Source organism: Protomyctophum bolini, assembly GCF_963924005.1.
Source record: "Protomyctophum bolini genome assembly, chromosome: 24".
Lineage (NCBI taxonomy): Eukaryota > Metazoa > Chordata > Actinopteri > Myctophiformes > Myctophidae > Protomyctophum > Protomyctophum bolini.
In genome coordinates this window covers 16585205-16600204 of record NC_137885.1, presented here as the reverse complement: position 1 = coordinate 16600204, position 15000 = coordinate 16585205, and the positions used below count along the sequence as shown (strand labels likewise).

The 15000-nt window shown below is 48.5% G+C and overlaps 1 protein-coding gene across 1 annotated transcript in view; it reads left to right on the top strand.

Moving 5' to 3' along the window:
• Positions 1-15000, top strand: part of LOC308311672 (partitioning defective 3 homolog B-like) — a 201851-nt gene that overhangs the window by 44599 nt on the left and 142252 nt on the right. The window contains exons 5-9 of the mRNA XM_080758462.1: positions 2666-2748; positions 9182-9268; positions 9702-9827; positions 12244-12430; positions 12799-13060. Of these exons, the coding sequence (XP_080614588.1) occupies positions 2666-2748; positions 9182-9268; positions 9702-9827; positions 12244-12430; positions 12799-13060 (745 nt within the window). The remainder of the gene's footprint in view (positions 1-2665; positions 2749-9181; positions 9269-9701; positions 9828-12243; positions 12431-12798; positions 13061-15000) is intronic.

Genomic DNA, 15000 nt, shown 5'->3' with positions numbered 1-15000 from the left:
CTCGTGAGCAGATTGAGTGTGGGACCTGATAGACTTCCATTCGGGCGATCAATACAGTATCACTTCATCTGCACTCGTCCGCTGTATCATCACTACAGTGCACCTCCCTCTCTCTCTCTCTCTCCCTTATCTTTGTGTCACACACACACACACACACGCACACACACACACACACACACACACACACTGTCGTCCATCTTGAAGGAGCTATTGAAAGCAAGATAAGCTGTAATTAAGTCCAATACAGTGATAAATATGCGATCTGTCCCTTTAATTGATTTTCTTCTTTTTTTTTCTCACTGCATGATATGATCACCAAGATAGCTAAACCTCTGTGTGCTCTCGCCCTCTCCCTCTCTCTCTCTCTCCCTCTCTCCCTCTCCCTCTCCCTCTCCCTCTCTCCCTCTCTCTCCCTCTCTCCCTCTCTCTCTCTCGCGCTCGCACTCTCTTCCCCCTCCCCCACCCCCTCTCTCTCTCTCCCTCTGCCCCCCACCCCCCCTCTCTCTCTCTCCCCCTCCGCCCACCCCCTCTCTCTCTCTCCCTCTGCCCCTCTGCCCCCCACCCCCCCCTCTCTCTCTCTCCCCCTCCCCCCACCCCCTCTCTCTCTCTCCCTCTGCCCCTCTGCCCCCCACCCTCCCCCTCTCTCTCTCCCCCTCAAAAATGGTTCACTCCCACTCCTAGGCCACATTTCCTGTGCTCTCCCACCCAGGCATGGAGGAAATAATTAAATCTACAAGCTTGTTGATCTGCAATTTTTTGCTAATCTAACACAAAGATTAGTTACTCTGAGGATCAGCTAGGGCTCTCCTCTCCTCTCCTCTCCTCTCCTCTCCTCTCCTCTCCTCTCCTCTCCTCTCCTCTCCTCTCCTCTCCTCTCCTCTCCTCTCCTCTCCTCTCCTCTCCTGCTGCACATTTTCAACACGAGAGAAGCAATGGTGCAGTAAGTCTATCCAGGCCAGAGTGCTGTCTATTATAATGTATGTTCCATTCTGCCCTGGTGTTTGAATGACCTGTACGAGGGGTGTGTGTGTGTGTGTGGGTGTGTGTGTGTGCGAGAGCGAGAGTGAGGCAGTCGGTCGACAAGATGAATTTGACAGGGATCAGGGAGTGCAAGAAAACTGTGATCATGCACTGCACACACACACACACACACATGTACGCACGCACGCACACCTCATTTCTCATAGCAATACCACAACATTGTTCGGGCCATTTTGAAACGTTATAGGGAATGCTCCTTCCACCTGTGTTCAGATGAAACATGACCCTTCACTGTGTAGACCATGTGTTTCTCAAACGGTCTCAGGTCAAGGACTCCCAAATTGATACATATTTGGTACCGGACCCCCCCCTTAGTGTCAGGGAGCCCCTATGATTTATTCTGCTCCACACAAACAGAGTACCGAGGTCCTGACGTCACAGCCACTAGCCCTGGGTCACAGCGTTGTGTTTGAGGGGCGCAAGCCCCTCCAATGCATGGCTTTTGAACATTGCGCCCATTTGTTTGTTTAGAGCATTTGCGAAGTAAATCGAATGTCCTTTTAAGTCCTTTTTAATGTTTGTTTAGGGCAGCAGTTAAAACAAACATTGACAGCGCAAGACGTCATGTGCCCACAATAACACACACACACACACACACACACACACACACCCCCTCCGCTCTGTGTGTGTAACAGAGCGAGGGGAGATGCCGGACAACAATAGAGCCACCTCCTCTAACATGTGGCCCAATGGAGGGATAATCACATGCTACACATAAGTGGGTCAGTGTGTGTGTGTGTGTGTGTGAATCCTTCTCACTCAACACACATTTTTTATTGAAATCATTTGTGTACGCCAATATTTGTTATGTTGTACGTGTGCTTATGTAGGCGATATTTATTACATGTGGTTGAAGCTCTGTTATATAACGTGTGCGTGTGTGTGCGTGTGTGTGTGGTGGGCGGGGAGCAGAGGGTGAAGCCGGCAAGCCGCCACCCGTGCATGTCCCATTAGTCCTGGTGAGACAATGAAAGTGACAGGGCAGAAGAGCCTAATTGCACCCCTTTAGCCGGGGTCTTTTTTTAAGGCGTTTTCTCTCTCTCTCTCTGTGTGTCTCTCTGTGTCTCTCTATCACTTTGTGCACATGTCTCTCTCTTTCTCTGTCTCTCTCTCTGTTTTTTTCCCCCCCGCTGTGTACCGTCCCGTCTGACGTCTCCGTCGTGTTTGCCTTTCCGTCCGCCGGTACGCTCTCCTATTTATTTTTACGCTCGCCCCGCCCCTCCCCCTCCCCCTGCCGTGGCTGTTGTTTTCAACGCCATTAAAAAATACCCCACACACCCAACTCCCCCCCCCCCCCCCCCTGCCCACCACAAAGACGGGATGAAGTGAGTAAATGATGGGACAGATAGATGGACAGACGGATAGGGAGCGTCGGTGGTCTCTCTCTCGGTGACTGATGCTGGTGGTCCACGGATCGTCCGTCTGGCCGGCCGGTCGCCGGTGGTCCTCGTGTTAACTGGTGTGTGTGTGTGTGTGTGTACTTGTGAGTAGTGTACGGGGAGGGGGCAACAGTTGAGGATTTGTCTTTGCTCTGTGGGTCGGTGTGTGTGTGTGTGTGTGGGTGGCTGTGTCTCAATTCATAATGCAATGGCTTGACCCGTGTGTGTGTGTGCATTTTCTGTAGGATTCCGACCATGTGATGAAAGGTGCTTTGGATAGACTCCGGCCCGACCCCAACACTGTCAAGATGAACCAGGTTAACTTTAGGTAAGTGTGTGTGTGTGTGTGTGTGTGTGTGTGTGTGTGTGTGTGTGTGTGTGTGTGTGTGTGTGTGTGTGTGTGTGTGTGTGTGTGTGTGTGCGTGTGCGTGCGCGCATGTTACGTCAAACACAGCGGCAGACAGATCATGACCGAATGTCTGAGAAGTGATGGGATTAGCGCTCTGCTGGTCTTTGTTCCCTCCGTGTGTGTGTGTGGGTGCGCGCGCATGTGTGTGTGTTTGACATAGTCTTTTGAGCCAGACTGTTGACTTCTGTTGCAAAAGGAAGCGCTGAAAAAACGTTCCAGGTGTGAAGCAGGTTCCCCGCCTCCTTCCAGATTCCAGGTTGCCTTTCGAGTCGCACAACGTTGTCCTATACTGTAATTCAAATTGGTCTCAGCCTATACTACATACGGTATAGCTTGTTGCTTTAGCAGAAAACAACATTGAACAATATGTTTAAAATATATATTTTTTGTGAGTGGAAATGGCTCAGCTTTCTGTCGCGTTGCGACACATTGTGAGCTTGTATATCTGCTATTTTCTTTTGTTTACATTTTACACATTTTTAAGATTTGTGAAATGGGATATTCTGCATAATGACTACTTTCTACTTTTGGTACTTTAAGTAGCTATATGTTGATACCTTACTCAATATATACTTTTGTACTTTTACTCGATACATTTTTTATTCCAGACTTTTACTTGTAACAGAGCACATCTACATTGCAGTATTGCTACTTTTACTTAAGTAACAAATGCGAGTACTTTTTCCAGCACTGACTGTTGGCCTTATCAACATCAAATGGAAATCTATGTTGGATGACAGGTCTAGATGGTGCACCGGGACCTCTGAGTCACTTCGTGTGTGTGTGTGTGTGTGTGTGTGTGTGTGTGTGTGTGTGTGTGTGTGTGTGTGTGTGTGTGTGTGTGTGTGTGTGTGTGTGCATTTTCCCGTGCGTGATCGCCATGCGGCTGTGTCACTTTCACCTGACCCCCAGTGCATGATGGGAGTTAATTTCCACTTCTTTACCCTGCTCGCCTGTCCGTCACACGGTTGCCATGGTGACACCTGAAGCCCCCCCCCCCCCCCCTTCAGCCCCCACACTCTTCCCCACGACAATGCAGAACACTGCTATTGGGGGAAAGCTGTGGATTCAATGCAGAACGCTGCTATTGGGGGAAAGCTGTGGATTCAATGCAGAACACTGCTATTGGGGGAAAGCTGTGGATTCAATGCAGAACACTGCTATTGGGGGAAAGCTGTGGATTCAATGCAGAACGCTGCTATTGGGGGAAAGCTGTGGATTCAATGCAGAACACTGCTATTGGGGGAAAGCTGTGGATTCAATGCAGAACACTGCTATTGGGGGAAAGCTGTGGATTCAATGTAGAACACTGCTATTGGGGGAAAGCTGTGGATTCAATGCAGAACGCTGCTATTGGGGGAAAGCTGTGGATTCAATGCAGAACGCTGCTATTGGGGGAAAGCTGTGGATTCAATGCAGAACACTGCTATTGGGGGAAAGCTGTGGATTCAATGCAGAACGCTGCTATTGGGGGAAAGCTGTGGATTCAATGCAGAACACTGCTATTGGGGGAAAGCTGTGGATTCAATGCAGAACACTGCTATTGGGGGATAGCTGTGGATTCAATGCAGAACACTGCTATTGGGGGAAAGCTGTGGATTCAATGCAGAACACTGCTATTGGGGGAAAGCTGTGGATTCCGTAGTTTCTGTGGGCACAGGGGGCGTGTTCTCTCCTCCGCGTCATCAGTGCCCATACCCGAGGCGGGGTTGGCGAAAGGGCCTTTCTGTGTGGAGTTTGCATGTTCTCCCCGTGTCCCCTATAGGGTTGCAAATTCTTTGGATAAAAAAAAGGTATACCCTCTCCAATGCATGGCTTTCCAAAAATTGCGTCATAGGCCAGCCAAGTCTATGGACTTTAATGTTGGTGGCAGTGAATTTACAACGTAAGACGTCACCTGGCTGATATACTGCGCTCGCTGTACCCCTCACTTCACACAAGTGTGATTTTTTTTAAACCTATTTTGCTGTCATTTCTTTCATTTTTTTTAAACTAACAAGCCACTATTTCTTTATCTTCTGAATGCAAATGGGACACATCTAAGGAGCTGTGTGTGTGTGTGTGTGTGTGTGTGTGTGTGTGTGTGTGTGTGTGTGTGTGCACGCAGTAAATTAGAAAAAAGGCTTGGGTAGGTTGCTCACGTACAGTATAGATGGAGCTATACTCTCCATTACATGTAAATGTGACACGTGTGCGTGCGCACGCACATATGCATGTAAATCCTATTCACTGGAAGGTGAGTAATTGCGATTGCGTGCCCTACACGTGGTGGCAAGAATGCAAATGATGTGTGTGTGTGTGTGTGTGTGTGTGTGTGTGTGTGTGTGTGTGTGTGTGTGTGTGTGTGTGTGTGTGTGTGTGTGTGTGTGTGTGTGTGTGTGTGTGTGTGTGTGTGTGTGTGTGTGTGTGTGTGTGTGTGTGTGTGTGTGTGTGTGTGTGTGTGTGTCGCGTGACCCTTGCAGAGGTTAACAAGGGTGCAGTGACAGTGACAGAAGAGCGTGCTCATAATGATCTGTGCACCGTCCCCGGTCGCTTCCCCGCAACTCATACATCTGGGACTTGAGCGCTTTTGTGCTCCGTCCTTGTCTTTGTTAGCTATTTCTTTTTGTTCTGTAATATATATTTTTCGTAGTTCGGCTGGATTCCGGAAATTACGTCATATATGGCAGCCAAGTCTATGGACGTTAAAGTCTGTTTAGGGCACTAAACGACGACGTAGGACGTCAGTGGGCGCCCCTCACTTCACACAAGTGTGATTTTTGTTTTTGTATGTCCTTGATAATATATGTCAAATGATTGGTCCTGCAATCTGTGTACGTCAACCACTCAATCATGCCGTCAAAGCCTGATCCAACCCTTAAACCTCTCCCACTCTCTGGGAAGCTGTCTGAACCATATCTACAACACCAGGAACACGCCACATGTCCCAAAATCTTGTCCCTTACTGGCTCTCACTAAACCTCTGAATGTCATCATATTGTAGTTTTGGACCAGACAAGCCTCTGAATGACGTCATATTGTAGTTTTGGACCAGACAAACCTCTGAATTACATCATATTGTAGTTTTGGACCAGACAAGCCTCTGAATGTTGTCATATTGTAGTTTTGGATCAGACAAACCTATGAATGACATCATATTGTAGTTTTGGACCAGACAAGCCTCTGAATGACGTCATATTGTAGTTTTGGACCAGACAAGCCTCTGCATGACGTCATATTGTAGTTTTGGACCAGACAAGCCTCTGCATGACGTCCTATTGTAGGTTTGGACCAGGACCAAAAAAATAAATGCATTTCATTATTATTGTAGTTTTGGACCAGACAGGCCTCTGAATGACATAATATTGTGGTTTTGGACCATACCAGAGCCATTGAGTAAGACAGAGTTACGACATTGAGGGGGCAGAAAACTGATCAGTGGTTCATGTGGACCAGACAGGCCTCTGAATGACGTCATATTGTAGTTTTGGAACAGACAGGCTTCTGCAAAATATAATATTGTAGTTTTGGACAGATTCAGTAGTCGTGGGCTTACTTGATCGGCCCAAACCAATTGCTCAAACATTGCGTGACGTTTTTGCCACTGAAACCTATATAAGTAGTAGCACACACGCAACAAGCCTCTTGAACTTTGAAGAAGAATTGATGAATTAGCTTGATCAACGGGACAAGATGTTCCGCTGGACGGTGCACCTGAAGAGGCAGCCTAAGAGGATCGAGATTGCTGCTGCGGCGGCTGCGCGCAAGGTGTACTTCTTTGGCATCAGCGGCTACAGCCTCTCTCCGCTGGATCGCATCGACGTGCTCGTCTTCAACACAGTGTCTTTGCGTTGGCTGAAGTTACCCCCGGCGGTGGCGACGAGCGGAATGGGAGAACGTCACCTCGATGAGGTGCCCTCCATGCGCTGTGGTCACACGGCCGTGCTGATAGAGGAGACCATCTACGTTTGGGGAGGGATGAAGTGCACCGTGGACTTTCCGTACTGCAACATCTTGTACGGGTTTCGTGTCGACGCCCACCAGTGGTTCGTGCCCGACGTCTCCGGGACCGCCCCGGAGGCGAGGAAGTGCCACTCGGCCTGCGTCCTGGGGAGCGTCATGTATATCTACGGAGGATACCGGCTGAAGGGATGCACCAACGACATCCACAAGTTGGACACCGCCACGATGGCCTGGACTTCCATCGACGTTGGGGGCACTCCGCCGCCCGCCGTGAAGTATCACTCTGCCACCATCATCGGGACCGACATGTTCGTGTTCGGGAACAACCACATCAGAGTGTTTGACACGCAGGCCGACAGCTGGCTGGGCGCGCCCTACCCGCAGCTTCCGGAGCGACGCTGGTGGCACTCGGCCTTCGCCCACGGCGGGGTGCTGTACATGTTCAGCAGCGAGCCGTCCGACCTGGAGCGGACCGTCAACGGCCTGTGGAGGTTCAATCCGGGGAGCTTCTCCTGGCGGAGCGTCGAGCCCAAGGGCAGCAGCCCGTCGCAGATTTACAGGCGGGCCTGGTGCATGGTGGGAAATCACATCATCTTCTTCGGGAGAGACAGTGTGAGAGAAGACCGTGACGACCTCTACGTCTTAGACTTAAGTCCTAGTCTGAAGACGCTTTGCAAGCTAGCGGTTATTCAGTGTGATCTGGACAGTTCGGAACTGCCACACGATATCCAGTGGGAACTGGCAGCCATGACTACCAACAGCAACTGAAACGATTGGCCCTCTAGAAAAAAGAGAATGACATTACTTATAGTATAGTTCTCACTATACAAGATATCATGCCATCATATATCGCAATATTAAATTGTGATATGTACACGTATTGTGGTGACGGTAAGACTCCATTGCGATGTTTTTTTGACGTTTTTTTTAATGAATATCTTTTCCTGGTGAAGTTACTTATGCCATTTGTGATTTGTCTTTTTTTCATTCTAATCCGGAAGCTGAAATTGCAGACGAACTACTTTTTGTATACTTCAGGCATAACTACAGCCCCTAACCCCGAACCTCTAAGGCCTGTCCATACAAAACGGTGGTTAGTAAAAACAAGACATGTGTTGGGGTGAGCGGTGAGTCGCTTACCATGCGTGGCGGCATGTTGTAGTTTCGGTGGTCACCTTATCACCTAAAACTGGAGTACCTGAACAAGAATTTCTTCCTAATTGTAAATCTTTTTAAATAGTAAACCAACAATTTCTCTTGAGGACCTGGCAAATCACAATGCTTATTTGTACTATAGTGTCCTACAAAGCCAAAGTACCTTAACTATGGCTTTAGACACAAAACAAAAACAAATCCTCAAGAACATATTTACAATTAGCGTGATTCAGTATTGCCGATATCTTATTTGGCTGACCGGTTGAAACACTGTTAAACCCAATATCAGCCATTTTGCCATGTTTTTTCATAGTCACTGCTTGGAACATTCGGCCCTCGCAAATATACTAATACAAGTGCACGCACCCACGCACACACGCACACACGCAAACACGTTACACGCACACATGCATGCACGCACGCACACACGCACGCATGCACGCACACACGTCACAACATGTCGCACACATGCACTCACGCACACACACACACACACACACACGCAGCCACACACAGCATCCACTTCACCGGTACCCTGTCATCTTGCGGTATCTGGTGTCAGCCCCTATATATATCCCACAGGTCTTCTGTAGTGTTTGCCATCCGTACAGAAGCAGCTGTCGTCCTGTGGCATTGTCTTGGTTTATCTGCCGCTTATAAGCCAAGCGCTCTGTCCAGTCGGTGCTCCACACAGACGCTGCTATCTGTCTCTGCCGTGCGTTGGCGTACCCGTCGCTGCCCTTTGTCCACGGGCTAGATCTGGAGCTCCAGCAGTGCCTAGATAAAGGCTAAAGTGGCCACCTGTGACCTCACACACACAGACACACACACACACACACACTCCTTTGCTTTCCTTGGCCGGGCTCACTGTAAGCTAATTTGTTTGTCTATCGCGTAGCCTCGAGGAAAGAACAAAACGAATAGCGTGAATGGATTTTGAAGTGCTCGGAGGCGAGCGGGGTTAAGTGTGTGTGTGTGTGTGTGTGTGTGTGTGTGTGTGTGTGGAGGGGGGTTTGGGGGAGTTTTGACGATTGCTTCTGTTTTGTGTGAACGCCCAGCCGTGCCACACATCGGAAACAGCAGATTTACAAGCTCGGCTTGTAAATCGTTTGTGACACACAATCGTGTGTGTGTGTGTGTGTGTGTGTGCGTGAGCATGCGTGTGTGTGCGCGTGCATGTGTGTGCGTGTGCGTGCGCGTGTGCGTTGTACATCAGGTGTGTATAACGGTCATTGTGTCTTCCTCTGTGGAACAGCTCCCTGACCAAGACGGTGGAACTGTCGGGGGACAAGGGACCCCTGGGGATCCACGTGGTTCCCTACTGCTCCTCACTCAGCGGGCGGTAAGCACTCTGTCCTCATCACACAGTAGACTAGAGGACCCTAACTGGACCCTACTGGGCCCAAGGTAACTATGTTGTCGTCATGAACAACATAGTGAGGACCATATTATATGGAGATCGGTTGAAAGTGGTCCTTCAATAAGAACAACTCATTGCTTATTCTAGTGCATTCTATGTATACTCTGTATGTGGTACTGGAGTTCATATTGATGAGAGAATGTTTGCCAGGAACAAAGTGACGGAGAGAGAGACGCAGTAATAGAGAGAGACAGACACATACCGGTAGCTCAATACATATAGGCCTATTTAGCCATCTGCCATCTCCAAAGTTATCTCGGACTCATAACTTGTTTATTCACACGGCGTGTGCGTGTGTGTGTGTGTGTGTGTGTGTGTGTGTGTGTGTGTGTGTGTGCGCGTGTGCGTGTCGCAGCATGCTGGGCCTGCACATCAAAGGAGTGGAGGCGAACAGTCGTTCCAGGAGAGAGAATATCTTTCGCGAAGACGAGAGCATAGTCCAGATCAACGACACGCCGCTCATAGACCAGAGCTTCGCGCAGTACGTACCCCTGTGTGTGTGTGTGTGTGTGTGTGTTTACAGGTTTACAATGAGGATAAGACTGTGGTTTGGGTTGAGAAATGTAGACATTTAGATGTTATGTTTAGGGTTTGGTATTATGCATTTAGGAACCATTTAGTGCAGTGGTTCTCAACCTTTCCACGCTGTGACAGCCCACAATAATCTTACTTTAACCGTGGGGTATTTTGGCTGCATTCTGTATACTGTGTTGCGCATCATTTCACATGCGGAAAATAGCCGATGTATAAGCGCACAACGTGTCCCAGCGCGACACATTGTGAGCTTGGAGATCAGCTATTTTCCAAACATATGACACCAGCACGCAAGTATAGTTCCCGCTCAAATGTCTTAAGCGCGAGGCTACTGCACGACTACCACGCACCCAGCGGCAAACGAAATTGGCCTGTGCGTGTGTGCGTGCGTGCGTGCGTGTGTGAACACACATGCCCTCACCTGTCACTCACTTCCCCCTTTGGTTTTGCGGCTTTCTTATCGGTGGCAGACACAAATCCTCTTCACTGTCTGTCATCTGCTCCACATCTACAGGAACAAAGCAACTTCCACCCTGACACCAACTCTATTGTACGCTTAAGCACACACAAACACACACACAGACACACACACACACACACACACACACACACACACACACACACACACACACACACACATTATACACTTGTGAGGCCATAAAAATGTTAGGACCACATTGGAAATAGCCAGAAAAATAGCAGACATTTTTTCAGAGTGTGATAATTCAATTCACCCTCAAACCCCTAAACTTAAACCCCTAAATGCCTAACCACTAACTAACCCCCAATCTGAGTAATTTCCTAATTTGTCAAACTAACTCGAAATATATATGTTTTAACCATAAAACAAACAGCCATTCGTCGTGACGTCCATTTCTTATACACTACAATACTTGTGTGGATGTTTGGTGACTTTGGTCCTCTCAAGTATAGTGGTACAAGGAGACACGCACGCACGCACAAGACTACCAGCCTCCGATCTGATAGGACGGTCCACTGGCGAGACCTTGAACAGCAGCCATACTACCTGTTTACCCCTTTTTGGACGGGAACCCCTTTTGGTGTTTTAAACATTGTTATAATTTAGCTATTGAAAAATAGCAGATCTACAAGCTCATAGCGTGCCACCGAGTGGCGTGCTACGAGCTTGTAGGTCTGCCATTTTTTATTTAGAATATTTTTTTTAATTTTTTGAGGTCAGGCCTGAATGGGTTAATAGAGCCCAGGGTCTGATAAAGAGAGCCATTCAGGCCTGTCACTCTGTTTTATTCCATTCCATCTGTCTGTCTGTCTGTCTGTCCCTCCGTCCGTCCGTTCGTTACACTGTTTCCTCTTTCAGGTGTAAAATGTTCGTCGACTACCTTTTTTCACAGGCGAAAACTAAATAGAAACGAGCTATGATCACTAAAACTGCACTCACGATGCGACACATTGTGAGCATGTAGATCTGCTATTTTCAAGAATTCCTTTTACATTTGAAAACATGAAATGGGACATTCTGAATAATCAATAATCAATCAATACTACCGCGCGGTAGTATTGAAGAGCTGACATTAGCACGTTTGTTGCATCTAGCTCAATCTGAGCTTCAATTTCAGAGAAAAGCGTCTGTAAAGGTCTGCGGTCCCGGCATTGCGCGCGGCCCGCCACCTCTGGGAGAGCAGAACTCGCAGAGCGTTGCCCAATGCCTAGCGACCGGGAGCTCTGCTTTACGCTAAATATTAGCAAGACGATTATGAATTACTAAAGCCCAGAGCTCAGATTAGGAGTAGCATAATTAGTGTTAATGAAGTCCTTGGCCTTGTAACGGAGTATTTCTACTTTGCTGTATAGACACTTCTACAGCCACTCCAGTGTTTTTAACCCACTGTGTACCACTCCAGGTCCCAGGAAGTGTTTTTAACCCACCATGTACCACTCCAGGTCCCAGGAAGTGTTTTTAACCCACCGTGTACCGCTCCAGGTCCCAGGAAGTGTTTTTAACCCACTGTGTACCACTCCAGGTCCCAGGAAGTGTTTTTAACCCACCGTGTACCGCTCCAGGTCCCAGGAAGTGTTTTTAACCCACTGTGTACCGCTCCAGGTCCCATGAAGTGTTTTTAACCCACCATGTACCACTCCAGGTCCCAGGAAGTGTTTTTAACCCACCATGTACCACTCCAGGTCCCAGGAAGTGTTTTTAACCCACCGTGTATCGCTCCAGGTCCCAGGAAGTGTTTTTAACCCACTGTGTACCACTCCAGGTCCCAGGAAGTGTTTTTAACCCACCATGTACCACTCCAGGTCCCAGGAAGTGTTTTTAACCCACCATGTACCACTCCAGGTCCCAGGAAGTGTTTTTAACCCACTGTGTACCGCTCCAGGTCCCAGGAAGTGTTCCGCCAGGCGTTGGGTGCTCCTCTGATTCGCCTGGAGGTGCTTCCCGTCTACAACAAGCCCCGCTACGAGAAGAGCCTGATTGGTCAGCTGTTCTCCACCGAGGCCCACAACCCCGCCTCCAGCCCCACCACCGTGCTCCGCGCCACAACGGACCCCAAGCACGACGCCAAGGTTATTAGAGTTTAGTTAGTTTTAATATTTATTTTGTAGTAGCAGGTTTACTAGTTTGGTGTGGCTTTAGTTTAGTTTGAGTTTTTATATTGTCATATTGGGTAGTCAGGGCTGAGATTCAACAAGATAACATAATAGCAGAAAGCTCTGGATGCGCTGCAGCATGGAACATTCTTATTTTGGAGATCATCTATTTTCACTATTTTTTTAATTGATTGATTGATCGACAGGCCTTCTATCAGACACAGACCGAGTAGGAAACCAAATGGTGACATTTTTTTTTTATCGTGAACATTTGTGAGGACCAATTATATGAACATAGGTTGAAAAGTGGTGAAGTGGTCCTTTAACTATGGGTAACCCTGCAGGACGCGGCGCCGGAGGCGAGACCACCGGACGTCCGCCCCAAGCCCACGGGGCCGCCAGCTGTCCTCAACCCCCCGCCAGCGGAGCTCCGTCCTGGGCATGGTGGCGCCGCCGCCACGGAGCGGACCCCCAGCGCGTCCCCCAGCCCTCCTGCGTCCGACCCCCCCCGGCCGCGCAGCCAGAGCCCCCCGGCGGCCCCCGTCCTGGCCCCCCCGCCCACCGCCAAGAAGACGGGCAAGAGGATTAAGATCGACCTCCAGAAAGGTAAAGGCGGCGCTATTGGTGAACCGTCCCTCTAACTGTTACAGACCGGGTGAAATGAAACGTGTGTTACTTTAAACGTGCGTTCAGACTTGGATTTAAATATTCGCCTCGGTTCGTCCCGCTTGAGCCGCGCCCGTTCGCGCCGCGCCCATTCGCGCCGCGCCCGTTCGCGGCGCTGGCGCAACTTCTCGTCTTTGCAGTGACTTTGTATGTAGTCACGCCACTCTAACCATCCAAGTCTGAAGAGACCAGATGAAATGAAACATGTATTATAATTGTTAAAGATGACACATGTATTATAAGCAGGCTGTGTGAACACCCAGGTGCACCTCTCTGTCTCTTACCGTTGTAATCCCGTAGACGTGCTATTTTTGCCGGGAATGTTTGCTGACTTTTAGCGTATTATCCACAGTCTACTATAGGGTTCAATGTAGTTAATGCTGAGCATGAGTGAATGAGTGAGAGAGAGTAGAGATGCGTGTGTGTGCGCCGGAGCCATGATGTCATAGACATACAAGTAAGACGAATAAATTATTACGTACTTTTTAAAGGTTTTTATTCCGGCTCTGGGGCGTCTGTATCTCGAGGGAAGGCAACATGGAAGCAAGCTTTCCTGAGATTCCTTGCGAAGCATAGCAGCAGCAAAGCGGAAGCTTGCCAATGTAAACGGAAGTCCCGGAAAAGACGTGCTGTGATTGGCCAGTTAGTCAGCAGCGACACAGCGTGCGATCAGCACTTACGTTTGACTTCCTCCTCCCACTGGAGACAGACGGGCGCTAGCCCTCATATATTCAGCTATTTGTGCACATAGATTTTCGTCTTACACAAACATTAAATTCCCATTGACAATGAATGGAGAATTTACTTCATGTGTCTGAGCAAATTGTCTATTTCCGTCCTACACAAACATTAAATTCCCATTGACAATGAATGGACAAGTTTATGTCATAGTGTCTGAGTAAATAGACATGTAACGTCATGATGATGTACAATGATAAGAGCGCCCCTCACTTCACTGATTTTTAATTTTTATGCATGATGTGACCGTCACATGATGTGACCACACGTCTGTGTGTGTGTGCGCATGAGTGATTGGGCCCATAGAAAGGTCCATGCTTTAGTGTTTCTGGGACATTGAAAGGAAGGCTAAAATTGGACTTGGCACGCACACACACATGTGCGTGCCACACGTGCGCGCACGTGCACGCCCTACAGATAGCCATCGAGTTGAAAAGAAGAGAGAATTGGTCTCCCGTTATGGCTCAAAGATCCATTCAGGGTCTTATTTCTTCTTATATTTCAGTCTGTCTTTCCTGTCGCTCTTATATCCTCCCCCTTCTTCTGTCGTTCTTTTGTTTGATTTCCACCACACACACCCACACACACACACACACACACACACACACACACACACACACACACCTGAGTCCAAGATCAGAGCACATGGGGGATATTATGGGGTTTCTATCACTCTGCTCCCTTGGCAACGGTCTCTCTCTCTCTCTCTGTGTGTGTGTGTGTGTGTGTGTGTGTGTGTGTGTGTGTGTGTGTGTGTGTGTGTGTGATTGACAGGCGATGGGGTTTTAGGGGCGTTAATGTAGGGCAGGCGGGGGGCTTAGCTCGGAGTACCAGATAGCATCGCTCTGTGCCTTTAGTATGCTACCACGGCTTTGCCCCTCCCGTCCCAGTGTGCACGCACGCATACACGCGTGCATGCCTATATATTATTATACTTGTGAGGACATCAGCATTTTAGCACGGCAATTTCATGAATGCCACTTTTTTACAATAACTTTTACAAGCTTGTATATCTGCTATTTTGGGTGTGGCACCCTCAGTGAGTATTATATCAGTAACCCAACTCTAAACGTAACCTCTAAATGTGTTAAACTATGACGACAAATGTTCGTCAACTAGCTTTTTTCACTGACTGTAAAGCT